This window comes from Neofelis nebulosa, chromosome 2, assembly GCF_028018385.1.
Source record: "Neofelis nebulosa isolate mNeoNeb1 chromosome 2, mNeoNeb1.pri, whole genome shotgun sequence".
NCBI lineage: Eukaryota > Metazoa > Chordata > Mammalia > Carnivora > Felidae > Neofelis > Neofelis nebulosa.
In genome coordinates, this window is record NC_080783.1 from 204,162,701 (window position 1) to 204,189,485 (window position 26,785).

A 26,785-nucleotide genomic window follows, 5' to 3' on the forward strand; every position below is an offset into this window, starting at 1 on the left:
CTGTGCCTTTGCAAATTCTGGTCCCTCTACCTGGGGGGTGTGTGTGTGTGGAGGGGGGTGGTGCTGGTCAGCCCTAAGTTCTATGCTTTGCTCAAACCTTAGTAACATTTGCCCCCATCAATGAGTGGGGCCCAAAACATCTCCAATTCTTTTTATTTTTTTTTTTTTTAATTTTTTTTTTAAATTTTTTTTTCAATGTTTTTTATTTATTTTTGGGACAGAGAGAGACAGAGCATGAACGGGGGAGGGGCAGAGAGAGAGGGAGACACAGAATCGGAAGCAGGCTCCAGGCTCCGAGCCATCAGCCCAGAGCCCGACGCGGGGCTCGAACTCACAGACCGCGAGATCGTGACCTGGCTGAAGTCGGACGCTTAACCGACTGCGCCACCCAGGCGCCCCGATTCTTTTTATTTTTAAAATCAATTGATGGGGCACCTGGGTGGCTCAGTCGGTTGAGCGTCCAACTTCGGCTCAGGTCATGATCTTGCGGTCCGTGGGTTCGAGCCCGCGTCAGGCCCTGTGCTGACAGCTGGGAGCCTGGAGCCTGCTTCAGATTCTGTGTCTCCCTCTCTCTCTGACCCTCCCCCGTTCATGCTCTGTCTTTCTCTGTCAAATATAAATAAACTTAAAAAAATAAATAAAATTAATTGAAACTGAATAGTTTCAGAAATTTTAATTTTTATTCTAAGTACACTCTACAGCACACATGAGGCTCGAACTCACAACCCTGAGATCAAGAGTTGCGTGCTGTCCTGAGCCAACCCGGCACCCCCAAATCACCTTCAATTCTGAATACCCTGTTCCAGGCTTGGGGTCCGACCTTAGGCAGCGCTCCCTCCCTCAAACTGTCCTTTTCCGTGGCCCACTGTTGCAAGGTGCACCTCTCCAGGCCTGCCCTGCCACGGTTTCCTGCGTATGTGTCTTCCTCTGCTGGTCTGGGGAGGCAGGAACCATGGTCATTCTTTGTAGCCTTCACCATCCAAATGCTTATTAACACACAGGTAATGCCTCACAAATATTGTTGAACTGAGTTGACACCTATCCTAAAGAAAAAAGGTCACCGTCTGCTGCCTTGTTAGGCATGGAAGACGCAATACAGAAGTGGTTAAGATACAATACAGAAGTGGTTATCACAGGCGACAGATGCCGGGTTTTGAAGTCAAGGTACTAAATCAGTATTAAGCACAATCCATAAAGGTTAATGATCTATCAACACTGGTCTATTAACACTGTTATCTTGCCTATTAGTTAAAGACTGCCTAGGGAAACATCAAGTGTAGTTCTAAGTAGTTATCACTGGATGGATGAATGCCACAGATCCTAAGGGAATTATTTGACCTGCCAAGTGAACCCTAGACGGGAAACAAGGAATGCTAATTCTGACTTTCCAGCCAGGAGTGTGTCGGCCCCCCGGGGGTTGTAGCAGACCGTCTCTCTCAATTACTAGGCTTTTGAGGTGTGGGATTCTTGGATTACATGCATCAGAATGACCTGTACTGCCAATTAAGAACGCAGACTCCGTTTCTGGGCCATTCCCACTTAGAATATCCGCGCTTGGGGGGTAGGAATCTGCATTTTAAATAAACTCCTTAGGGGATCCTTATGCTAAGATTTGCAAACTCTTGCCGTTCTCAAAAGTACAGTCAGTTTAGGGGAAGACAATCACATGTGTAGCCTGAAAGAAAGCAGCAACCCTTACTGAGAATGCCCACTTTTCCAGACATATGTGGGACCATATGAAAGGAGAACCCAGCGTCTCTATCAGCTCCAAGTTAATTAACTAATAATTCAAGTCTGGTTTGTTGATCTATAAAGGAGAGGATGGAGGGGGAATGATGGAGGCTGTCTCTGAAATAAGAGCCCCCAGGCCTCCCAGAGGGCATTGGTGTGCAGGAAAATACACAAAATAAAAGAGCCAGATTTTCTGTCTATCCTTTTGTAAGTGATGCGACCACCTTTTGTAAGATGGGAAGGGATGTTTCTTCCTTTTCAGGCTAACGTATCATTACCGCTGCTCCAGAACGTTATTTCCCTCCTTCTCTTAACTTCTCCGTTCCTTTTGGGGGTTAAAAAAAAAAAAAAGGCAATCATACAGTTCACAGAACCAAAAACAAATTAGCTTTCAAGCGCGGGTGGAATATGAACACATCAAGCACGTTTTCGCTAGAAAGGCACAGACAACCGGAAGGGGCACACGTGCGTTTTCTGCAGGTGAATGACAGAAGGGTCCCGGGGCTGGCCCGCTATGCCATGTGAAGACAACGCAAACGTTATGTGAAAATATGGAATCGCGAGCGAGATGGGGAGGATCAGGCAAGGGGAAGACTGGATTCAGGGGTCTCCAGCCTCTCCCTCGATGTGGAAAGGAGAGGGCAGGACCTGTCTTGTTTCAGCTGCGAGGAATGTGGCAACTTGCGGTCCGGCAGGGGATGTTCAGTTACCATCCTCGGGGATGATGGGGGCTCTCCCAACCTGGGGGACGGGGGCGGGGGGGGGGGGGGGAAGCGGAACTGGGCGGGGTCTGAATCCCGCACTCGCCCCACCCACCCCGGAATACTGCTTTCACCCTCCCCACCCCACCACCACCCTGGTCATCCGGAATCTCCAAGCCAAAATAATATATTCTTTGCCAGAGACAAAGGCTCTTCCAGATCCCCTTCTGGAGAGTTCTCGGTTAAAAAAAAAAAAAAAAAAAAAAAAAGACTCAAAAGGCAAACTTCAGAATTCAGGGTTAAATCACTATCGGCAGGGCTTGAGCAGTTATAAAGGGAGCAAGGTGGGCTCATTCCTTCTTGGTGTGTTCCAGAACTCGGTAGGGAACCCCGGGGGCAGCCCCGGAGCTGTGTTCTTCTTGCATGACCGGAAGCGTGGCAGGAGCGCAGATCTCAGAAATGTTGTCGTTGTTTTCCAGGGCACCATAGGAAAAAGAAGCTTTGAGGTCGGGCTGAACCGTCATTCCCTTGTCATGCATGTTTTGCATACCTGAAATGAAATCCATTTTCTCCACATCATTACGTGGTAAGGGGTGGGGGTGGGGCACAGGAGACTGCGTCTTCCTCCACCCCATCGCAGGCTAATTATAGTGCTGGGGGCGCTGATCACGTGCATTGCCAATTTCCTGAATGCTTTCGATCGAAAAAAGAACATCCAGAAATATGTGCTAGAAATATTACGGTTGCTAAGCAACCGGGGACGAATCTTCAGGAAACAATGCACACAGACCAGCCATTGTCAAGAGAGACCATGGGGTTGGCCTAGCACGAGGTGGGAACGCGTGTTTGGGCCCCAGGGGGAGCAGAACCAGCACCGTGCTTCGAGCGTGGTAGATGCCAATACTTTCCTGCGGAATTAAATCAGGATCCAGCACGTTTCATTATCCCCCTGGGAGAAGAGGGAGGGTAACTTTCGTGTCATGGACACGCGGCGGTGCCAGACGCATCAGGACACTCAGAAGGCGAGTTTTGACCTTTAACGTTTAACATCCCTGATCCGCATAGAGGGCAGGTGCCATTCTGCCTACAGCTTCTGGGCACATATTGATGTTGGATTTCTTCTTACAGTCGAGAACAGGGACTTTACTCCTGAATTCCGTTAGCCTTGCTCTACACTTTCCCCATCAGGCAGGACCTGACCTAGGAGGGCAACTCTCTTCCTGGCCTGGGAAATGAGACTTCACATTCTCTTGCCGCTAGGCTGTCGTAGGAAACTGAACTCAAAGTGTCCTCCAGGAAACTATGAAGGCAGTAACAGCAGGTGCCAGACTCCCGACTGCGCCCAGGCTCTGGGCTAAGCGCTCTACATCACAATGGTAACCACAGGGAGCATGAGGACTGCTAACGGGTACTGAGTGTTGAGCTCCTGGCAGAATAAAAGCTTGATCTCATCTGATCCTCACAACTGCTGATGAGGAGGAGAATGAGGCGGTTAGAGGTTATAGAACTTGCTTGAGGTCCCAAAGCCCGCAAGTGGCAGCGTTAGAGTTTAAACTCGGGTGGTCTGAGTGCTGAAGCCCACACTCTTAACAGGAATGCCGTGTGGCCGCCCTGCGCACTTCCACTTAATACCCACCCCCCGCCCCCCAATCCGAGCCTCATTATCCGGATGAGGACACAGATTCCAAGGGGTGAAGTTACAAAAGCTGAGGGGGATGCCTGTTCCTTCGGGAAAAGGGTGCGCTTACCGGGCACGGCTTAGCTGTTGGATGTTTTCAAAGTTCTTAAGCAGCAGGACTACACCCACAGTCTAACAATTATGGGTTAACTGATTTATGGAAAATGAGGGCGATGTCCACCATGGGGGGGGACTGTGAGACCTCTCAGTCAGAGGGTGTTAGAAAAGACTTCCAGGATTTGGATTTGTGTTAGGTGATTTGGGGGAGGAGTTTTCAGGAAGCAGGGCTTTGCTTTGGATTCCATACTGTTGGGAAGTGGAACTAATTCTGTACTTGGGGATCTGAATAATTCTTATCTAGATGGGGAGAAGACTGTATTGAGACTCATGTTGTGATTGGTAAGGAGGCAGCAGTCACTTGTGTTAGGTGGATGGTCAGTCCTCTGTGGATGGGACAATGTGCGTGTTTTGTCTGTGTTCATACAGGACAGTGGAGTGGTCCTGTCTGTATCTTGATCTACCGATTTGGAGGGACCTTGTCTGATGTTGATGTGCTGTGAAATTGTTTATTTTCAGGCAGGGAGTGCTAAGGTCCAGCAGTGGCTGCCAAGGCAGCTCCCAGCTATCAGGCTGCTTTTTCCTTTAAAAAAAAAAAAATTTTTTTTTAATGTTTACTCATTTTTGAGAGACAGAGGGAAGGGGAGAGAGAGAGAGGGAGACACAGAATCTGAGGCAGGCTCCAGGCTGTCAGCACGGAGCCCGAGGTGGGGAACCCATGAACTGTGAGATCATGACCTAAGCTGAAGTCGGGTGCTTAACCGACGGAGCCACCCAGGTGCCCCTGCTTTTTCCTTTTTTTTTAGAAACTGAATGCCTCTTGAACTGTAGCTACTGGTCGGTTGTGAAGGTCAATCTAGGTAGGCCAAATGCAAGGCTCTAATGCTGACCAGGGAATACAGATAGTAGGAAAGGCACTGGGTTTAAACAGTTTTATTATTTTTTTTTAATTTAATGAATTAACTAATTTATTTTTAAAGTTTTTAAAATTTAAGTAATTCTTACACCCCATGTGGGGCTTGAACTCATGACCCCGAGATCAAGAATGCTGTGCTCCACCAACTGAGCCAGCCAACGTCCCCCTCCTTTTTTCTTTTTTTTTTCTTTTTTTATTTTTCATGTTCTACCTGGCATCAGGTTGAACACGTGTTTGAAATTTTCAAAGATTTTTTTTTTTTAAAGCAAAAGGGAAGTGAAACCAAACTGAACCAGGCATCTACCAAGTCGCAGACACTGTGCAAGGGAGCCTTTCACATATTATCCCACTACCCTGAGAGAAGGAATCCCAATTTACAAGGTCAGAGGCCTCGGCCTGTCCAAGGACATGCCCAAGGTCACACAGCGGGTGGACATAGAGCTGGGATCGGAATCCAGGGCACCCGAACTCCAAGCCCATGTGGCACGGGACACGTCCACTCGGAAGTGTCTGACACGCCACGGCAACAGGGCAGGGTCTCCTTTCATCAACCTCTGACTTCCCACCCGTCACAAGGTACAAAGAGGAAGCCCAGAGCCACATCCACAAACAGACCACAGAATGTTGATATCTAAGATTACCTTAGGTTACCTTCTATTTTCCACTGGAAAATACATCTGTATATATGCATATACAAGTACTCATATAGATATATACACATACACAGTTTGTGAACACACAAACACACATATACATACACATACTTGCACACACACAGAGTTGACACCTCACCTATCTGGAATTCTGCTATCCAGCGCCCTCATCTATCCGGGACACAGCCGAGAAACAAGGAAGTAAGCAAAAAAGGCATCTGAGCAGCCAGATTAGATGTTCTCAAAGTCCATGCACTAAAGCTCATGCACTTAACTCCTAGGAGAAACCGTAAGGCCCCAACTCAGAGCTTGTTTATCTCAATTTTATATACAATTCGAGCACGTTGGGTCAAATGAAAAGTTGGACCTGGAGCTGCTGTACACAGGCAGGCTGGTAACAGCACGGATGACAGACGACAGCTTGAGAGCAAGATGAGGAAATAATATAAAAGAAGACACACAAACCATAGGGCCATTTAAAGCAGGGGCACCTCAGTCAGCCCTGAGAACACAGCTGTATCCCAGCGTCCTTTATTAAGGACTACCGGATGCCTTCAGTGTGGTTATAGTTTGTTCATTAGGCTGTCTTTTTAAGAAGTGGTTTTTTTTTTAATGCTTATTTATTTTGAGAGATAGAGAGAGCGTGCGAGCCAGGGAGGGGCAGAGAGGGAGGGAGGGAGAGAGAGTCTCACACAGGCTCTGAGCCGTCAGCACAGAACTCAACTTGGGGCTTGATCCTATGAACCGTGAGATCACAACCTGAGCCAAGATCAAGAGTCGGACGCTTAACCGACTGAGCCTCTCAGGTGCCCCTTCATTAGGCTGTCTTAACGCAGGGTGGGGATTATGATCTGGAGAGAGTTCCGCCGTTATATCTAAAATAAAAATTAATTTTGAGCTAAAAAGTGAAAGCAGGTGGTCACCGGCAACCCACAGAACTTAGGTGGGCAAACCTGGATGGGGCTGGCCCAGTGTCTTAACTTTTCTCATCTGGGTCCCTGGAGAGGCTGGGCGGGCACGCCCCAGTTCTCCACAGCCCTCACGGCTCCCTTCTGTGCAGTGCTCTGCTGATTCACGCATTTGTGACTGTCAAGGACGAAACACATCTGAGCCTGTGCTGCTCAGTGTGAACCCCCAGCTCCCTGGGAAACTAGGCTTTCCAGAACAATCCACTCCCTCATGGAATCTAAGGAGTGAGGTTATAGTATTTGAATTTCATTCATCCTATATTCTTTCCCCTCTCTGGTCGTTCTATTCCAACGGGATGAGTGGAGTTTTCCTTTCGCAGGTACGAAGCCTGATGGACAGATCATAATTCTATCCAGTGTGAATCAGGATTGTCTTTAAGAGATCCCAGAATACACACAGGAACTGGCGAGATGGGCTCAAAACCAACTGAGGCACCTCAACCATTGCCTCCTATCTGGCACAGTGAGATTTAAAAAAAAGAGAGAGAGAGAGATAGAGAGAGAGAGAGAGAGAGAGAGAGACAGTCACACCATAACGGCACAGCACACCTTCCCTGTACCAAACCCAGCAGAGAGCCGTGTCTTTTTAAACAGGAAGTAGCAGCCATTCTATATGGATGGGCTGGCAGCTGGACACATGGGGTTTTAACGTTACCTGGCATGGCATCCATGGAAATATAGGGCTCAAATGGAATGGCCTTCTTCCTGTTACGGGTGATTAAGAAGACACCCAAGAATGCAATGAGGCACCTGAGAACAGGGGCAAGGGAGGGAGAGAAAAAAGGCCAGAGTGAGGTTGGGAGGGCTACTTTCAAGCCCAGGTGAGGGGGAAAAGAGGGTCGCAGGCCACAGGGAGGGGGTTTGCTGCTGAACAGCCCCAGGGAGGCTGGGGGGCCTGAGATGGGTGGGGAGCAGACTGGAGATAAACGACGGCCTCACACACCCTTACACTCGGCACCGCGTTAATCAGGATAAATTAATTAGACTCTTCCTGGGCAAAATGTCTTCCCTTCCATTTGGCCTGTGTCTTCAGAACTTCCCTTAAAAAATAATTTTTTAATGTTTATTTATTTTTGAGACAGAGAGAGAGAGAGAGAGAGAGAGAGAGAGAGAGAGAGAAATGAATGGGGGAGAGGCAGAGAGAGAGGGAGACATAGAATCCAAAGCAGGCTCCAGGCTCTGAACTGTCAGCACAGAGCCCCATGCGGGGCTCAAACCCACGAACTGAGAGATCATGACCTGAGCTGAAGTTCGGATGCTTAACCGACTGAGCCACTCAGGTGCCCCCAAAATATTTTGTTTAAATCAAAAACATTCTTTGTGGCCTAAATTCAATTAATATAGGAGAGAAAGAAAAAGTGAAAAAGCCCCTGATCTCCCCCTAATCCCACCCCCCTCCCCCCGCAGGTGTACATTCTTCTAGAGTCTTTTCCTTTTGCCCTAGAGTTTAGATAAATAAACATGCTTTCTAAAATCTGAGGTGTGATTTACATGCAGTAAAATGCACAAACCCTAAATGTAGTGCTCGATGAATTTGGTCCGTGTGGACACTCGTGTGATCGCCACACAGGTCCACAGAGGAGACATTTCCATCCCCTCCACCCCAGAAAGTTTCCTCACGTCCCTTCCAATCCATGCTAACCCTGCCCCAGAGGAAGCCACTGTTCTGACCTCCTCTATCACCCAAAACTTGATTTCCCTGTTCTTGAACTTCTTATAAGTGAAATCATACAGCATGTATATACTCTGTGTAGTTTCTTCCACTTAATAAACTTTTCATTATTTATTTATTGTTTGTTTGTTTGTTTTTGAGAGGAGAGACAGAGCACAAGAGGGAGGGGCAGAGAGAGAGGGAAACACAGAGTACGAAGCAGGCTCCAGGCTCTGAGCTGTCAGCACAGAGTCTGACACAGGGCTAGAGCCCAGAAACTGTGAGATCATGACCTGAGCCAACGTCAGATGCTCAACTGACTAAGCTACCTGGGCGCCCTGCTTTTTAAATTAATTTTAGAGAGAGAGAGTGTGAGCAGGGCAGAGGCAGGGGGTGGGGTGGGGTGGGGCGGGGGGTGGGAGAGGGAGAGGGAGAGGGAGAGAGAGAGAGAGAGAGAGAGAGAGAGGGAGGATGTTAAGTAGGTTTCACTTCACGCTCAGCATGGAACTCGAAGTGAGACTTGATCCCACGACCCTTGGATCATGACCTGAGCCAAAATCAAGAGTCAGATGCTCAACTGACTGAGCCACCTAGGTGCCCCTACTTGATAAATGTTTTTGTTTTTTTTTTTTAACATTTATTTATTTTTGAGACAGAGAGAGACAGAGCATGAACGGGGAAGGGTCAGAGAGAGGGAGACACAGAATCCGAAACAGGCTCCAGGCTCTGAGCTGTCAGCACAGAGCCCGACGCGGGGCTCGAACTCACGGACCGCGAGATCACGACCCGAGGTGAAGTCGGCCGCCTAACTGACTGAGCCACCCAGGCGCCCCACTTGATAAATGTTTTTAAGGTTCATTCACCTTATTGTATATATTAGTAGTTCATTGGTTTTAATTGTTATATTGAATCCACTGTCTTAATATACTATATCATTTGCTTTCTACTCTCCTGTGTATAGACATTTGGGTTGTATCCATTTGGACATATGATGAATAAAGCTACTATAAATATTCAGGTACAAGTCATTTTGTCAATGTGTACTTATTTGTTTTGGGTATATATCTAGATGTGGAGTTGCTAGATCATAGGGTAGACTATACGTTTTTTAAAAATGTATTTTTTTCCATTAAATATATCCTAGACATGGTTCTATGTCAGTACCTATAGACTGACCTCAATTTTTCAAAATGGCAGCATGGTACTTTATTATATGGATATACCACAATCTATTTAGCCTGTATTCTATTGCTGGGTATTTAGGCTACTTCCAATTTTTTGCTTGTACAATTAACTTTTTAACTAAAAAACAGCCTCATACATGTGTCTTTGCGTCCCATTTCAATGATTTTTCCAAGATAAGTGATTAGAAATGGAATGTTGCATCGAACATCGCTCACTTACAATTTTTATTGACATTGCCAAATTGTCCTCTGGCATTAAACATCCTCTCGGTGTGGCAGAGAGCTGGTCTCCTCGTCCTCTCCTCTTGCCAACATGGCTATTATTAATCTTGCTACTTTTTGCAAAATGATGGCATCTCATGTGGCTTCAAAATGCATTTCTGGGGGGGGGGGGGACCTGGGTGGCTCAGTCAGTTAAGCATCTGATTTTTGATAGAGGCTCAGGTCACAATCTCATGGTTGTGGGATCGAGCACAGTGTCAGGCTCTGCACCGAGTGGAGCCTGCTTGGGATTCTCTCTCTCCCTCTCTCTCCTCCCCTCCCCCTGTATCCTCCCCTCCCCCTCCTCTCAAAAAATAAACTTTAAAAAAATGCATTTTTGTGATCTGGGGTGAGGCTGAGAGTCTTTTCATGTGTCAAAATGGGATCTTTTCAAAATGACAAGGAGATTAGAGCCCAAAAGAGAAGAAGGGGGAAGGAGATAAAGCCCTTTGGGAGGAAAAGCCTCACCCTCCGGAGGACAAAGCTCCACATCCTGGCTGCTCCCCGGGATCTAAAGGATTGCCTGAGAGGCAGAAGCAATAGTAGGGCCAGAGAGGCAACCTGCCTGGAGTTCTCTGGCCCCAGGCAATGCCCCAGGCCAGACAGCAGGACGTAACTCACCCCAGTGCAAACATACAGATGTGTAGCGCATCCTCCCCGATGAAGTCCAGGTAAAATACTGCGCCTGGAACAGCAGAAAATAGGAAATATGGGTGAGCTGTTTTCAAATCACCTTCTTGCCAGTCTGTCTAGCATTTGGCTAAACTCTCTTCCCTGTAGGAAACCAAAGTGATCAGAAACATCATGACCAGCAGGGTAGATGTCAGAAGAGTGGAATAAAAGCCATTTCGGGTGGGGGGGGGGCGGGGGGGGGGGGGAGACAGACTGTCTTCTCTTTCTCCTACACTCCTCTTATCTCCATCTTGTTTTTCTATAGAGTTCTCATGGACCCTGCACCCAGCCTCCCCCAATTAAACACACTCTAAACGAAACTACAGACTTTCTTTGCCAGTTTTTATATACTCCGTTCCCCCGTCTTTCCTAAGAGGGAAAGGCAAGGCTTGGTGTTAAACTGTCAGAGCTCTCTAACCTCGCGTGGCCAGCAGATGGCAGGCCTGCAGGCCGGCTCCTGCACCGGGAGCCACATGGGCCTGGCTGCCCTCACCCGCCCGGCAGCCTGAGTCTGTCTGGACTCATTCCACCTCCCGGGGCTTCATGTTGTGTCCCTGAGCTCCTGATTCCTGCCCAGCTTCTGATCATGCTGTGGGCTCTTCCTTTCAACCCTGACTGGACCCGAGTTTTGGATCATGACTTAAGTCTGTGCGGCGGGCTCACTTTCTGGCTGCTCTGGGTCAACGCCTCCCGGGATCCCGGGTCCTGCTCTCAGCACAGGCTCTGGCAGGACGTGTGCCTACCTTGCTCCCACCTCTGTGAGCAGGATTTGGCACGCTTGTCTAAAGGGCAGTGCAAAACATCTGGCTTTACGGCCGGGCCTTCCTCAAAGGGAGGCACACTGTTCTTATTGGCCTTATTACCTCGGAGATTTTCATCTCCATTGACCCTTAAAAACAAACACACTCTGATATGCTTGCAGCCTCCGAAGCCACCTCAGAAAGAAAACGTAGGGGTGGAGTAGAAGAAAGGGGTCCTGCCAAACTGATGACGGCTTACTCAGCACCTATTACATTACAGATGCTTCATCCGGACATAATCTCTAAAAATTATAGAGAAGAAATCTGTGATCACTTAGCGGAGCTAGCAGATGATGGCAAAAATTGCTGGAGAAACTTTGTGCCAGTTGTACAAAGCACAGCTTGTGTGTGTTTCAATTCTAGGACGTGAGTGTTATTCCCATTTTATGAATGTGGAACTGGGGCTCAGAGAGGTTAAGTGATTTTCCTCGGGTCACGCGGCTCTGTGTCTGTGCTAGGGTGCAAACCCAGGTCCCTCTGGCCCGAAATCCTGCACTTCCTCTATGACGTCATACACGACTCTGAGAGGTAGAACAAGTCAGCAGAACTGGCCTTTTCAGAGAGGCAGAGCCCCGTCCCTCCCCACTGGGCTGATGTCCCTGCTGCGCAGGTGGGAGACAGGAATCTAGCGATCGCCACCCTTACCTGCTGTGATAGCAATGGTAGTGGACAGAATGTAGCCCACGCTGGCAATCAAAGAGGAGTCGTACATCTGTGAGGCTTGACTTAAAAACCTTAAACACAAGAGCACTGTGGTCAGTGGGCATGTCAGGAAGGCTGAGGCGAGAGCTGATGACAGTAGGCTCAGTTTGAAAAATGAAGGTGGAGCATGAAGGAACATCCCTTGGGTTTACAAAGATGCCACCCCTGTGCCTCTCTCAGTCTGGGGTCCACGCTTTTGTTCCCATTTGTCCCCTGGACAATCCTGTTCCCCACGTGGGCCATGCCTTCCCGGTCTCATACCTCTCTGGCCACATGGTCCTCATCACCCGAAACGCCCTTCTCACGCTCCTCCCGTCACTGTCGCCCGCATCCCCACCCCACTAAAAAGAGCCACTTCTGTCCTTGTATATGGTCCAAGAAACTTACAGCACTTAGCACATTCTGCCTATTGCTGTAATTATTAAAAAAAAAAAAAAAAACTTTTTTAATGTTTATATTTGGGGGGGGTAGACAGTGCACAAGTGGGGGGAGGGGCAGAGAGAGAGGGAGACAGAATCGGCAGCAGGTTCCAGGCTCTGAGCCGTCAGCACAGAGCCCGACATGGGGCTCGAATCCATAAGCCACGAGATCATGACCTGAGCCGAAGTCGGCCACTCAACTGACTGAGTTACTCAGGTGCTCCTGTAAATTATTTTTTTAAAACAAATTTTCTTCTAAATGCAAAAATAATGTGCTCGCTGCAGTAAGCACGGGAAAGAGAGAGAGAGAGAGAGAAATTAGAATCATTCCTAATCTCTCCATCTAGGATGGACTCATCCCTCATCTCGGAATATATTCTTTGTCCGTTCTCCGCACAGCATTAAGTTATTGCTACCTAGTTGCCTACACCATGACATACATCCCACTCAGTTGTTCTCTTCCGTTAGTGTGGCTGCCCTTCCCCCTACCCCAGGGCTGTGAGTGTCCTGGGGACAGCGACTACTGCTCAGGCCTGTGGGTGCAGACCTGCCCGGCACACAGCGGGCCCTCGGTGGACGTGTGCTAACTGGGTGAGTGAGAAGGGGGAGTGGGCATCGGATTCAGCTCTGGAACCGTGGGGTGCTCAGCACAGAGCCTGGCGCTGGGTCAGCTCAGGGGTGATGACCAGAATCTCTGTAGTAGGACTAAAGACAGTAAGAATCCACATAATAGGGGTGCCTGGGTGGCTAGGCGGGTTAAGCATCTGACTCTTGGTTTGCGCTCAGGTCATGATCTCATAGTTCCCTGGGTTCAAGCCCCACTTTGGGCTCCGTGCTGACGGCGTGGAGCCTGCTTGGGATTCTCTCTCTCTCTCTCTCTCTCTCTCTCTCTCTCCCTCTCTCTCTGTCCCTCCCCTGCTCGTTCGCTCTCTCCCTCTCTCTCAAAATAAATAAATAAACGTTTAAAAAATAAGCGCCATAATAATAGTCATCATAATCATAAAAGAGGCTGAGATGTTGTGGACATTACTCTGGGGACGGTACTGAGCGCTTTATGCGATTCTCTTAGGTCGGGGCCGTTGTTGTTCTCACTTGCGGACAAGGAATCTGATCCCAGGGAAGCTGAGGGAAAGGCCTGGAGGGGAGAGGCTCTAGAGCCCAACACTCAATCCGGTCCCAGGCCGTCGGGGGCCCTCTGCCGAGCACCGGGTCTCAGACGTGGACAAGGCCCAGGCCTACCCTTAGGACCACCGCTTCCGAGAGAGAAACGATCACCTCGCTCTACGGGGAAGATTTCTTGGGGGCAAGAAATGGCAACTTTCTGTTTTCCACCTAACAGGTGGCTCCTGGGGGCCGCACAGCTTCAAGAGTCCACGAAGCAGACGCCTGCCTGGGAGCAGATGGCAAGCGAGGCTGCCGGTGATCACACATTTCTCCCATCTTGAGGCAGCGGGGGGGGGGGGGGGGGGGGGGGGGGGGGGAGAAACAACGTCCCTTCCGGGCTTCGTCTTTCCGGCGGCACAGAGCCCCGCCCCACCACGTGACAGCTCGGCCAATCAGCGACCCCTCTCCCCACAGCGGCTGCCGAACCTTGGCGGCAGGCTGTGTGGTGCGATCGATCGATCGTTCTGCCTTCCCTACAGCTTCCGAAACAGAGCAGATCGGGCCCAGCGCCCGGAAGAGACGTGCGTGCAGAGGCCCGGCGGGAAAAGGGTCTGAGACTCACGCGGCTTGGTAGACAGCGGTGGCCACCATGCACACGAACATCACGTAGAAGATGGGATAGTCGAGCTGCAGGTTCCCCTGGATGGACAGGACCAGCATGCCAGCCACGGCCTTCACCGTCACCACCGTCATTGAGCCTGCAGAAGGTGAACAGGAGGGACGGATGCAGGGAGTCGCCCGCTGAAAGTCAGTTTATGACCCCAAAGGACTTGATGAAAAATATGGAGCACTGGCAGAGCCAACCCAGTGACCGACGTGGCGAGAAGAAGCCGTTTGCCTCGGCTCTCTTACGCCCCTTCCATGAGCTGCCCTATCTGTGCTGCTACATCCAAGAAGAGAAGAAAGCAAAATACCAACAGGCGTCTCCAAATGTCATTTCCAGAGTCCAGCAAGAAAGGGCACCGAGTCTAAGTCTCTGAACGCGAGTGGCAGCCTTGTGCCTGGAACACGGTAGGAGGTTAAGAGGATCTTTGAATGGATAAATGAACTTCTTTTGAGTATCATTCTCATGGCAATCACAGGGAAAAGAAACATGGTGTGCAAGGAGCTCTATTTTTTTTTTTTAATGCTTATTCACTTGTATTAAAAAAACAACAACAACAACAAACATTTTGTTAGAGGTCTCTGGATGTTTTGGAATCCTACTCCTATGTGCCTGCACACACTTTTCCGATAATACATGTTTGTGTATTTTAAAGTGATACCCATGTACCACTGTGCTTATATGGTATTTACATTATAACACAGCTGCAGGAGAGATCATTGCTCACCTCACTATGGAGACCACTGCTTTACCCAGTGGTGCAGAAAGGACTGCTAAGCCTAAACTGTCCGATCCCCCTGCCAGAGGAGGAGTGACAAGAAACCACTGCCAAGTATGGGTACAAATGGAGCCCTTTATTCTCGCTGAGGTGCTCTGCCTTCCCATTTTTCTTGGCTTCTGCTCCTTTTCCCTCTTGCTAACAACCCACCACACACAGCGGCTTCTGGGCCCCTCGGCTACCTAGATGACGGTTGTCAAACAGCAGCAGCCAGTGAAGACAGGCACTTTCGTGAGGGTGTCCTTGCTGGTGAGAAGGGGACACAGGGAGAGCAGCCAATGTGCCTTAGGGCCTTCTGGCCTTCTGGCCTTCCTGCTCATCAGAGAGAACGTACTGGGACCCTGACCTTCCAAACTGCTTTGCAAACAAGATCACCAAGGAAGGGACCGTCACTATAAGTTACTGCACGGACAAACCTCTAAAATATGCTCAGTGAAAGACGCCAGTCACAAAAAGCCCCATTATTAGAGGATTCCGTTTATATTGTATACTTCAAACAGGTGAATGTTATGGTGGGTAAATTATAGCTCAATAAAGCTGTTTTTAAAAAATCAAAATGGGGGCGCCTGGGTGGCGCAGTCGGTTAAGCGTCCGACTTCAGCCAGGTCACGATCTCGCGGTCCGTGAGTTCGAGCCCCGCGTCGGGCTCTGGGCTGATGGCTCGGAGCCTGGAGCCTGTTTCCGATTCTGTGTCTCCCTCTCTCTCTGCCCCTCCCCCGTTCATGCTCTGTCTCTCTCTGTCCCAAAAATAAATAGAACATGTTGAAAAAAAAATTAAAAAAAAAAAAAAAGAAAAAATCAAAATGCTGCAACCTTGGCCCCTGTGGCCCCTGTGTGGCTGACAGCCTGTGACTGGGGTGGAGGCTCGGTGTGGGAAGGACAGAAGGACGGCAACACGTCTTGGGCACTTGTGCCGGTCTCATTTACCCCTGCTCACCCGCCCTGAGATTTGGGTGTTCTCCCAGGCCTATTTTTAGAGGACCGCGTGGCTTCAACAGGAGGGAGTCACCTGCCCCAGGCTACAGAGTCCCCAGGAGGCAGCAGGAGGCCCCCCCCCCTCCCCTTCTCCTTCCCCTGGAAGTCTGGACACATCTCACAGCCTGATTAGTATATCACACTCTATGTGGGATCAGGCCTTGCCCCAGTCTGATTCGGGGGCCATTTCCCACATTGTGCCCATCCCTCCCAAAGGAAAGAAAAAACAGGTGAGAGAGCAAAATCGATTCCTGCTTTTGAATCCAGCACTCCTTCCCAGCCCGACAGGCTTCCATGAAGCCTTAAGGAGGCAGTTGTTGGAGCCTGCCCCACCGCTGACTTCTCTGAAATAAACTCTTACCCCCCTCGCCCTTACCCTGCTATCCTCTTCTTCACTGTAATCACCACGGCCCAAACTTCTCCAGGATCTATGCATTTGTCTGCTTGTTTATTAACACTTCCTTCCTTTGGAATGGAGGCCTCCCTAGGGCAGGGGTTTGTCTGTCTTGTCCACCGCTGTGGCTCCCTCTCCGGCACCGTTCCTGGCACTTAGGGGACTCTTGGTATTGGAGCAAGGACACTGAACGCAGTCAGCAGAGTGACAGAACTGACGGAAGCCACCTCCACTCGGCAGGGACCTTGTGGTGCTGCCCGATGGTGGCAAAACTCAACCACCCAGACCCCCACTCACCGAGTAAGGCCACGAGGAGAAGAATCACGACGATGTTGTTGGCGTTCTTCTCCTTGTAGAAGTACAGCAGCAAGCAGAACAGAATGATCTCGACAAGCTGTGGAAGTCAGCAGGTGGGGAGGTCAGTGGTGGCCGTGGATGTGGGCAAGCCTGGGAGGCCCTGCTGGGCTGGGCTGGGCTGGAGTTGATGCTGCTGGTGTCACTAAAGTCACGGAGTTGAAAGTCATGGAAGGACTCAAGTCCCTCAGAGTTGACAGGGAATTGAAGCACCCAGCATTTCCCAAACTCTCCCGTGGAAACGGGAGGGGCTCTGAGTAAACTCTGAGTGAATCTCTACCCTCTGGGTAACACTGATGAGGAGGGCTCAGGGCTCCCACTGATGAGGGGTTCGCTCAGGGCTTTGAGGAGGGTGTGCTGGTCTCACACACGTCCTGTCTTACCCGGCCAGGATTCATCAGGCTGAGGTTTCTCCCCACCTCACTGCTCCATGGGTAACCCCATTAAAACTGAAGGTGGGTCGGGGCGCCTGGGTGGCGCAGTCGGTTAAGCGTCCGACTTCAGCCAGGTCACGATCTCGCGGTCTGTGAGTTCGAGCCCCGCATCAGGCTCTGGGCTGATGGCTCGGAGCCTGGAGCCTGTTTCCGATTCTGTGTCTCCCTCTCTCTCTGCCCCTCCCCCGTTCATGCTCTGTCTCTCTCTGTCCCAAAAATAAATAAAAAACATTAAAAAAATAAAAAAAAAAAAATAAAAAAAAAACTGAAGGTGGGTCAAAGAGGGAGACGCTAGGGGTACCTGGGTGGCTCAGTTGGTTAAGCAACCGACTTCGACTCGGGTCATGAGCTCACAGTTTGTGCGTTCAAGCCCCGCATCAGGCTCTATGCTGACAGCTCGGAGCCTAGAGCCTGCTTCAGATTCTGTGCCTCCCCCCTCTCTCTGCCCCTCCCTGTCTCGCACTCTGTCTCTTTCTCAAAAATAAATAAACATAAAAAAAATTTTTTTTAAATAAATGAAAAAGAAAAAAGAGGGAGACGCTGTTCACTGAGGAGAAGAGCTCTTTGCCCCTGTCCCCTAACCAAGCCTTCAATGTGCGCGGCTTGGTGGGGTCGAAAGAAAGGACATTTGGAGTCAGGGGAGGCCCAAGTTTGAAATTGGATCTGCTTCTAAAATGGTTGTGTGGCCGTGGGCAAGTCACTTAACATCTCTAAGCCTCGATTACCTCATCTGTGAAATAGGGATTACGATACTTACTTTGTAAGGCCATAATCATTGCTAATGCGAACTCATAAAGGCGCCAGGCACCTTGTAAACACTGTGTCTAGACTAAGGTCGTTAAATCAGCACAATAATTCCGCGAAGTAGGCACTGTCACAGTGCTAGCTAATGAAATGGCACAGCTGGGATCCGAACCTGGGCAGGCTGGCTCCAGGGCCCGTGCACTTTCCCACTAGGCTACGCTGCCCGGATGCGAGAGGCCCAGGGCCTTGGGGTGTAGAAGGCACTCATAAAAAGCAACGCAGAAACATGAACGGGCATTTCGAAAAATTTTTAAATTCCTCATAATTAGAGACCATAAAAAAAAAAAAAACAAAACCCCAGCTGTTTTCATTTTCCTGTTTCTTTCTGCCTTTGTTGCAGTGAATACATATTTTATCTACTTGTCATCACAGTCCGTGCGCGGTTTTGTCCTGGGCTGTTTTTAGTTACCAAAAACAACTCTCATATTTTCTGAAGTTGTCATAATTATCTTTAATTGCCGCAACATACACCCTCAAGCAGATGCAGTTGCTCGTCAACATTGCTAACCATCGTGCGTGCTCTCAGGGGGCCCGGTTTTCCAGCCACTCTTCATGAGGCTTAAATGCGTGCTGGCAGAGACCTGGCGCTGCTGCGTACGTGACCTTGAGTCCCGGGAGCACGTCTCCTCTCTTCATTTCTTTTTACCGAAGTATGGTTGACACACCGCGTCACGTTAGTGTCAGGCGTACAACACCGCGACGGGACAACTCTATCAGCTCTGTGAATCATGCTCTGCTCACAAGTGCACCTGCTGTCAGTCTCACGTGCACCGTGTCTGGCACACAGCAGATACTCCATGAATGTTGACCGAATCGGACCACATCTGTCTAGCTGGCAGTGTTAGGTGACAACAGAGACGTACTCACGTCAGGGGACTGAAATCTGTCAGCGGGAGGGAGAGGGGGCAGGGGCAAAGGCAGGGAAATAAACAGCTCCCGTCAAGGAGAGGTCAAGGCCAGGTACCCCACTAGAGAGACACCCCTTGAGTGAGCCAGTTCGAGCCATGCTGGAGATTGGGGCCTGCACAGAAGCCCTATGAGCTGCCCTAACGTTACCTTTCACTCATTCTAATGCTAAGATCTCCTACGGGTGGGGTTTTCTGCCATTTTTTGTGAATATACAATGTATGGACTAGCACGTCGACATGCTAATAAGCATGTGCAGCTGAACCAAAGTGCCTAAGAAACAGAAAATGCATCAGTTCCTTAATGTGCCCAGCTCCCTGCCCTTGCCCTCCAGCACACTGCATAAAAGCTTCCTGCCCTAACCCCACAGGGAGACAGTGCTTTGAGAGCTATCTCCCTGTCTCCTTACTTGTGACAAGTAATAAAAGGTCTTTGCTTTCAACACTTCCTCGGGTCGTGTTCAATTGGATGCACCCCAAGCAGCGACCCCTTGAGTTCGGTTACAGCGGCAATGCCTTGGAGACACAAGGAGACAAACAGAGTAGGTCACTGGGCATCTGCCAAGGGCTGGGTGATTGCCGCACCACCTCACGTCCCCCAACCACCAGCCCCGGGCCAGTGACTCCCACCAAGCTTACACAGAAGGAGGCAGAGCTTCCGGTTAGGCGACCTGGCCAAGGTCACACAGCGCATGACAGATTCAAGCCCAGGACTCCCTAGGAGAAAACTGTGTTCTTGGGGTTAAGCTTTTCCCGAGGAGGGGTGTTCTTTGGCTCTGTCCTGCCAGAGACAGGGTGTGGAGGAGTGGCAGTCTCCACGCCCACCAGCTACACGCTGGGGCTGGCTGACGGTAGGGAGATGAGACAGTCCCGATCTGGGGGACATCTATCCTCTGCCTTGGGAGCAAACTAAGGAAAAAGGACGTTTCAGGCCTGTAGAGCAGTCCCAGGCTGCTCGTGTCAGAGGAAAAACAGTCAACACCTTCACCAGCGGGCCGTGGCGAGGGAAGGCGGTCCGTGAAGCCAGGCAGGCCCGACTTCGAATCCAGCTCTGCCCTCGTGGGACTCTGAGCAGTCAGCTAACCTCCCGACGCTTCAGTTTTCTCTTCCATAAAATGGGGAGAAAAACCTTACAGGGTTCTGGGAGAATTTGAGATGATACGCAAGAAAGTGTTTAGCTCAGTGCCTGCCTGGCATAGAACGGGAATATATACCGGCAGCTTATTAAATACCTTACATGCTTCCTCAATCAGTTTATTTGTAGACCTCACGTGGGACGTAATCGGGGCTAGGGGTTTAAGAGACAGTTTCCAGTGTCTCTGGAGTTTCTATTAGCTTCTAGCAGCTGTGTGATACTGGGAAAAAATACATAGGTAACAGTTCTATGACTGTTTAAAATGTTAAGTGTTTTTCTTACCTTAAAAGTCTTAAATGATCACTGGAGAAATTTTGGATGATGCATAAAGACACAGGTGAAGTGAACACTCAATCATAATTCCAGCTCTCGGAGACAATTATAGATAGAGTTTCTGTTTTCTCCATCTAGTCCTTCACATATACATTGTACACACACACCTACACTCTCTCTAAAAACTAGAATTATCGTATTATATGTGCAGATTTAGACATTACCCAGGATATGAGTGAAAAAGGCATTTCCCATGGAGCACATCCTTGCCACAAGCACGGTCTTTGGTGCTGTGAAATACGTCATGATTCACTTGAATCCCCTATTGCTGGATATTCAGGTGTTCAGGGTCTAGGACGTGATGCTCCCTCCTGCCATCTTGGGTGGAAGGAACAACGGCTTCTCTTACCATGTACAAGAGAAAAGGCCAGCTCACGAGGTGCCTGGTGATGTTCTCGCCTGTCATCTTCTCGTGACTGTTGGGTGCGAATGTCACCAGCAAGTAGGTGCCCACGATGGCCAAACCGCAGCCAACAAAGGACAAGACGTAGCGCCCTGCAGAGAAAGGGAGGCTGTCACAGGGCTGGCGGCAGGTTGGGCCTCAGGCCAGCATGTGCTTCTGGTTGTTGTTGTTGTTGTTGTTTTTGGTTTTTCTTATCTTCCTTATTGTTATTTTAAAAAAAAAATTTTTTTAACGTTTATTTATTTTTGAGACAGAGAGAGACAGAGCATGAACGGGGGAGGGGCAGAGAGAGAGGGAGACACAGAATCTGAAGCAGGCTCCGGGCTCTGAGCTGTCAGTACAGAGCCCGACGCGGGGCTCGAACTCACGGACCGCGAGATCATGACCTGAGCTGAAGTTGGACACTTAACCGACTGAGCCACCCAGGCACCCCTTCCTTATTGTTATTTAAAAAAAATAACATGTAATGTTGAAAACATTTTAGTGAGGTGGGGCATGTATACAAAAAAGTGCCCAATGAATTCTCACAAAGTGAACACACCCACGTAACCAGCACCCAGATCAAGAAAGGGAACGTTAGCAGGACCCCAACATCCTCCCTTATGTCTCCTTTGAATCACTAGACCGCGGCCCTGGGAGAAAACTTTGACTTCTAACAGGTGCTGACAGTTTGCCTGGTTTTGTACTCTATCTACGCGGGCTCACACACTACGTTTCCTTGCGTTTGGGTTCGTGCAACATTAAGGTTTGGGAGCTTGTGAGATTCATCTGTATCCTGGTGTGGGGTGTAGGGCTGTTCGGTGTATCCATTCTGCGGCTGATGGGTGTTTGAGGACTCTCCAGTTGTTGGGTGATAACAAATAACCAGCTAGGAACATCCTTGAGTGTGTCATAATGACCTTATCCTTTCCCGTCGGCTGGTTAACCTAATCCCAAGAGATCGGTCCAAATACTGTCAATATTCTATTCCACAGACCTGTCAGAGGCCGTTAGAGGGGTGGGGAGTCTCCTGCCTCTTCCCCTGGGTCCTGTCACACTCCAGATACACCCTGGGGATTTTGTGAAAAACCTCTGGAAGTCCATTCCAGATCCAGGCAAGCTTTGAAAAGGGCTGTGAGTTCTGACCTATGCCTGGTTACCACAGGCCTCTGGATTTTTGTGGGATGGAACTAACTATATATTTCATTCCATTGTCTCCCAAAAAAATGTGATACCACATCACATGTCTTTAATTTTCATTCTAGGCCTCATAAGGTGCTCAAAAACCAGTTGTTCATTTGTTCAATGAATGAATGAGCCACGGTTAAATTCAATAATGAGTTCTGTGCTAAGATGTACAAGTCTGTTGTCTTAAGTTTTCTTCAGGCGGGGAAAGGTCTTACTTAGCTCCATGCCTGTGGTGAACAGCACAGGTCTAGCATTGGGTGAATGTTTGCTGAATTTAATGGAACTTTATGCAGGACAGCCATGTACAGTTGTATAAATTGCTCACTGCCTAAGAGCACCTAGCTGAAGAGGGGATGAGGGCTAAAATCTAGCCCATGCTCTGCTCACCAGGTCACGTACCCATAGACCTACAGATGTCCAGAGGGGCCATCTTTTTCCAATTTACACAGGGCACTGCCTGGACTAGCGTGTCTCTTATACTAGGACCACCTAGAGTGAGCCTGGAAGGGACATAAAACTCTACACTGGTCTCAGAACCAGTCCAGCTACCCCTGCACCCTTCCTCTGTCATCGGGACTCTACCGCAGATCACTCCGAGCAAAAGACTCTTGGCATCGTATGTTTGCTGAGCAGTGTCAGATTCTTTTCTTTTTCAAGTCTTCTGGCCCTGTCTTGCTCTTTTCTGGCACCAACGATTCGGAACAGTTGTTCCCAAACTTGGCCACGTGAGCAAGTTCATTTGGCTGCACGCTCTAATCTAGTTTGTACAAGGAATAAAGCATAACTTGTGACCTCTTGTCTTTGACCTCCATGTTTGTTTCCCATTGCTTTAGAACTCATTTAGGGAAAGAGGGTGCCTTTTTTCAGGCCTCCTAAAATCCCAACAGTAGATGCTCAGTAAATATAGATTGAGTGGAATGAATGAAAGCCCTTTTTAAAAAGTCTCGCAGATGATTTTGTTGTGCAGCCAGATTTGGGAACCACTGATTAAAAAACCCAGCTCTCAGGAGCCTGATGAGGGTAGAATATAGAAGCAGAGAAGGGAGCAGGAGGCAGATGATCTCTAAATTGGGGTGAGCTGGCTTCATAATGAACAAACGGCACAAGCGTAACATTAAGAACGGGGACTCAAATCAGTGAACTTACTCAGGAAGTCTTTAGGTTTCCATTTTTCTTTGATGAATATGATTCCTATGATGGCGCTAGCTACAAAAAAAAAATAAATAAATAAGTAAAAGCACAGGGAAAAGAAAATTGAGGTTGCCATCAGCCCAACGGAGTCTCTTTGCCCAGGCCCTGGGGTTGACTCGTTTGCCTTGGAACTTGGTACTCCCTTGGTACCTCTCCCTCATGCTCCCGTCCCCAAAACTCAGTCCTTCTGGTTCCTCTGTTATTCCATTTCGGAAAGGGAGGCTCTTCTCTGAGCCTTCCTGAGGATTTCCCACAGGCCCAGGAGCGCTGGCGTTGAGTACTTGCAGTGTGACAGGTGATTTGCACAAGTCGTTTCGGGCACATCTACCCTCCGAGGTGGGTGCTATTATTCCCATCTGAAAAACGGGACACTGAGGCTACGAGAGGTGAAGGACCCACTCAGGACCGTGCAGCTGGGAAGGGCTGTCGGAGGCCAGGGCTCCTGCTCCTTCCACTGCCATGACTACCTCTGACACTTTCCCCTGGTTCTTCTCTGTCCCTCTCAAACTTGCAGGTTACTGCTCGGAAGGGTGGGGCTGGCATTCACCGTGAACAGACCTGGGTGGCCATTCTCAGCGCTGCCTCTTCTGGCTGTGTACCGGTGGGTAAGTCGCTACATGGGAGTCTCAGTCTCGATTCAGCTCACACCAGCTCGCTGCTTGTTAAATACGCAGGAAGCCACTGTGGTTTCAGCCATGGTGGGCTGTGAAATCAGCCATGGTGGGGGTGTTTGCTCCATATAAATTGGAATTCCTTCCCCCCACTTCCACATCCTCCTTTTCCTTCTCTCATTTTCTCTCTCTGAATGTTGCTGCATCAGCATACCAATGAAAATACCTACTTCTCTGAGTTATAAGGGCAATTAAATGAGATAATACATGTAGATAATTAGTTACACAGTAAATGCTCAATAACTGAGCTATTATTACTATTAAAGTGCCTGGAATAGTGACTGTTAAGTAATAGGTGCCCAAGAAACTGTAGTTATTATTTTAATGTTTATATGTTTTTAATATTATTTTTTACTGGGTGACTTAAGAAGCTCTGAGAGCCCCTTACTTTCTAGTGGCTGATACCTGAGAACCCATCATTACAATTCAGATTCTTATTGTTAAGAATTTGATTATTGAATCACTAAATTATTAAAATTCAAAGGCAAATATTTAAAGCACCTGGTCACCTATGTCTCATTCTGAGTAAAGGTTCTGAAGTCCTTTTCAGATCAGCAATGGGCAGAAGACAAACGTCAATACCCGTAGGGGCTGTGTAATAAAATAAACATAGAAAGTGGGCCAGATAAGATGACAAGGAAAGGCAAGGACTGGGGTGACCTCTGCCACAACTAAAGGCATTCAGATTACATTTTATTTTTTAAATGCTTATTTATATATTTTGAGAGAGAGAGAGAAAGAGGGAAAGGGAGGGAGGGAGGGAGGGAGAGAGAGAGAGAGAGAGAGAGGGAGGGAGGGAGGGCATGCGAGCAGAAGAGGGGCAGAGAAAGAGGGAGAGAGAGAATCCTACACAGGCTCCATGATGTCAATTCAGAGCACCACCAGGGCTCAATCTCACCAACCATGAGATCATGACCTGAGCCGAAATCAAGAGTCAGATGCTTAACTGACTGAGGCACCCAGCAGCCCCCAGATTACATTTTAGAACAATACTGTGTGAAAAAGGAACAGAGCATGTGTGAACACCTCAAGTGTCTCGTGGGCTTGGCTTGAGTGTCTTTTTCTTTTATCTTTTCATTGGTTCAAATGTTCTGAAACCCTGGCTCAGTGATTACAAAAATGACAGAAAAATGGCATGTGAGAAAATAAACAATATATTTTTTTGTTTATTTATTTTGAGAGTGAGTGAGTGGGGGAGGGGGGGGAGAGAGAGAGAGGGAGGGAGGGAGGGAGAGAGAGAGAGAGAGAGAGAGAGAGAGAGAGAGAGAATCCCAAGCAGGCTCCACGTTGTCAGAGCAGAGCCCGACACAGGCCTCAAACTCATGAACCATGAGGAGATCATGGAGGAGAACCATCAGGAGATCATGACCTGAGCCGAGATCAAGAGTCGGACGCTTAACCGACTGAGCCACCCAGGCGCCCTGAGAAAGTGAACAATGTTTTGAAGATGGTATCAGTTGATGGAAAAAGATCAGAGAATAAGTTGAATGTGCAGTTTTTAGAGGTGTGAGACACCTGAACCCTATAAAAGCTTGGATTATCTTGATGAAAGGGTCCAAGTTTCTACCTTCCTTCTTCAGTGGAAATAAAAGGCAATTCTGATACACTTTCTGAATCATTTTTAAGCAGATTAGGGAGCCAGACAGCCCCCCATCTATCTATACCCCAGGCCCGCCACTCACTAGCTGTTGTGATTTGGAGGAAGGAACTTTACCGCTCAGTGGCCCTGTTTCTGTAAAATGGGGATAATGACAGTACCTCAAAAAGGAGGATTAGAAGAATTAGTATCTGTAAAGTGCTAGATGCAGGACCGGTGTGTATGAAGCCGTTTGTAAGTGTTAGCTATGTGGCCAAGCAAAACGGTGTTTTGTTTCACTAGGACGGTGGAGGCACAGGCAGGTGGGTCCCAGGGGAGTGGCGCAGGGAGCCCGGGCTTACCAATCACGGAGACGGCGCTGAGGGGCACGATCAGTGACAGCGGAGCGAAGGCATAGGAGGCGAACACACCCAGCTCGCCCAGCAGCATCAGGAACAGGCCCAGCCACCATGTTTTGGTCTTGAAGTAGGCCCGGGGATCCTTGGAGCCTGCCAGGCGGATGTGGCAGTACTTCTAGAAATCCGAGAAAGAATGTGACTTGCCCAGATGTTTGGGGAAAGATACTGCGATGTATGTATCCTGTCTACCCCCCCCCTCCCCGCCCCCCCCCCCCCGCCCCCGCCTTTTCATTTAGAAAGGTTTGTCAGGTTCTGGAGTCCTTGTTCAGAGGAGAGGCAAGCAGTAGGGCTCTCAATACCTGACTGTCACTCTAAGACAGAAGTTCTCAAACTGGCTGGAAAGCCTCAAAAACTCCCGGGGAAGTTCTGAAAATATAAACATCTCGACCTCAGGGGAGGTGTGGGGGAGGCCTGGAAAGGTGCATTTCTAATGAACGTCACAGTGTGGAGTGGGAGCTGTGGTCTAGGACCCCCAGGTTAGCCCGGCCTTGGCCTGAGTCTCTCTCTCTAACTGCAATGCCCAGGACTCCTCATGGGCACCTCGGGGTGCCTGCTCGGCCTCACTCCCTTCTGTAGGTGCGCTGGGGCAGCCCCGGGGGTATCCGTGGACGCTGCCTTCCCTTGGGTGGATACTTGGCCCAAGTATGGCCAACAGCCTTTGTTCTGGAAGTGCAGACTCGGGGCAGAGAAAGTGGGGTGGTGACTGAAGAGAGCCAGGCAGACTTAGAGGACCACGGGGCTCCTTAGGGGGGACCGTGAGGCGGGCTCTAGAGAAGCAGATGTGGAGGCAGGGATGCCGGTCTGTAGAAAGAAGAGCCTGAACCAAACAAGTGACTACGAGACCAAAAACACACAGAAACACTCCCGCACACGCGTGTACGTGGGAGCCGAGATGTACCCGGTGCCCATGTGTGTTCATGTCCCTGCTCCGGGTTCACCGCAGCTAGAAGCTGAGTAGCACTGGCAGAGCGGAGCCAGCCCGTGCGCTGTGGGACGTATCCTGTCCACGGGTGTCCCCAAAGCAACCTCCGAGGCAGGGCTTGGGAGCAGGTAGCTGCTTGCCAGCTCAGATGGGCCAAGGGGGC

General features: G+C 49.3%; 1 protein-coding gene and 1 long non-coding RNA gene across 4 annotated transcripts in view; both read right to left on the reverse strand.

The window, feature by feature from the left end:
* Nucleotides 1-2,090: 2,090 nt before the first annotated feature.
* Nucleotides 2,091-26,785, reverse strand: part of NIPAL3 (NIPA like domain containing 3) — a 50,320-nt gene continuing 25,625 nt past the window's right edge. Inside the window, exons 4-13 of one of the 3 annotated variants that reach the window (XM_058718631.1) lie at nt 25,644-25,815; nt 22,990-23,049; nt 20,623-20,768; nt 16,606-16,702; nt 14,120-14,255; nt 11,918-12,006; nt 10,422-10,485; nt 7,360-7,454; nt 5,876-5,907; nt 2,870-2,982 (exon numbers count right to left, since the gene is read on the reverse strand). In XM_058718631.1, the coding sequence (XP_058574614.1) occupies nt 5,891-5,907; nt 7,360-7,454; nt 10,422-10,485; nt 11,918-12,006; nt 14,120-14,255; nt 16,606-16,702; nt 20,623-20,768; nt 22,990-23,049; nt 25,644-25,815 (876 nt within the window). In that variant the 3' untranslated portion in view covers nt 2,870-2,982; nt 5,876-5,890. Of the gene's footprint in view, nt 2,983-5,875; nt 6,014-7,359; nt 7,455-10,421; nt 10,486-11,917; nt 12,007-14,119; nt 14,256-16,605; nt 16,703-20,622; nt 20,769-22,989; nt 23,050-25,643; nt 25,816-26,785 lie in introns of those variants that run through there. The other 2 variants (XM_058718629.1, XM_058718630.1) reach the window with 2 other exon arrangements.
* LOC131505274 (uncharacterized) lies at nt 18,327-20,616 on the reverse strand. Its single transcript, XR_009258343.1, has 2 exons — nt 19,445-20,616; nt 18,327-19,321 (listed from the first exon to the last, which is right to left on the reverse strand). It is a non-coding gene; the product is annotated as an uncharacterized LOC131505274 (long non-coding RNA).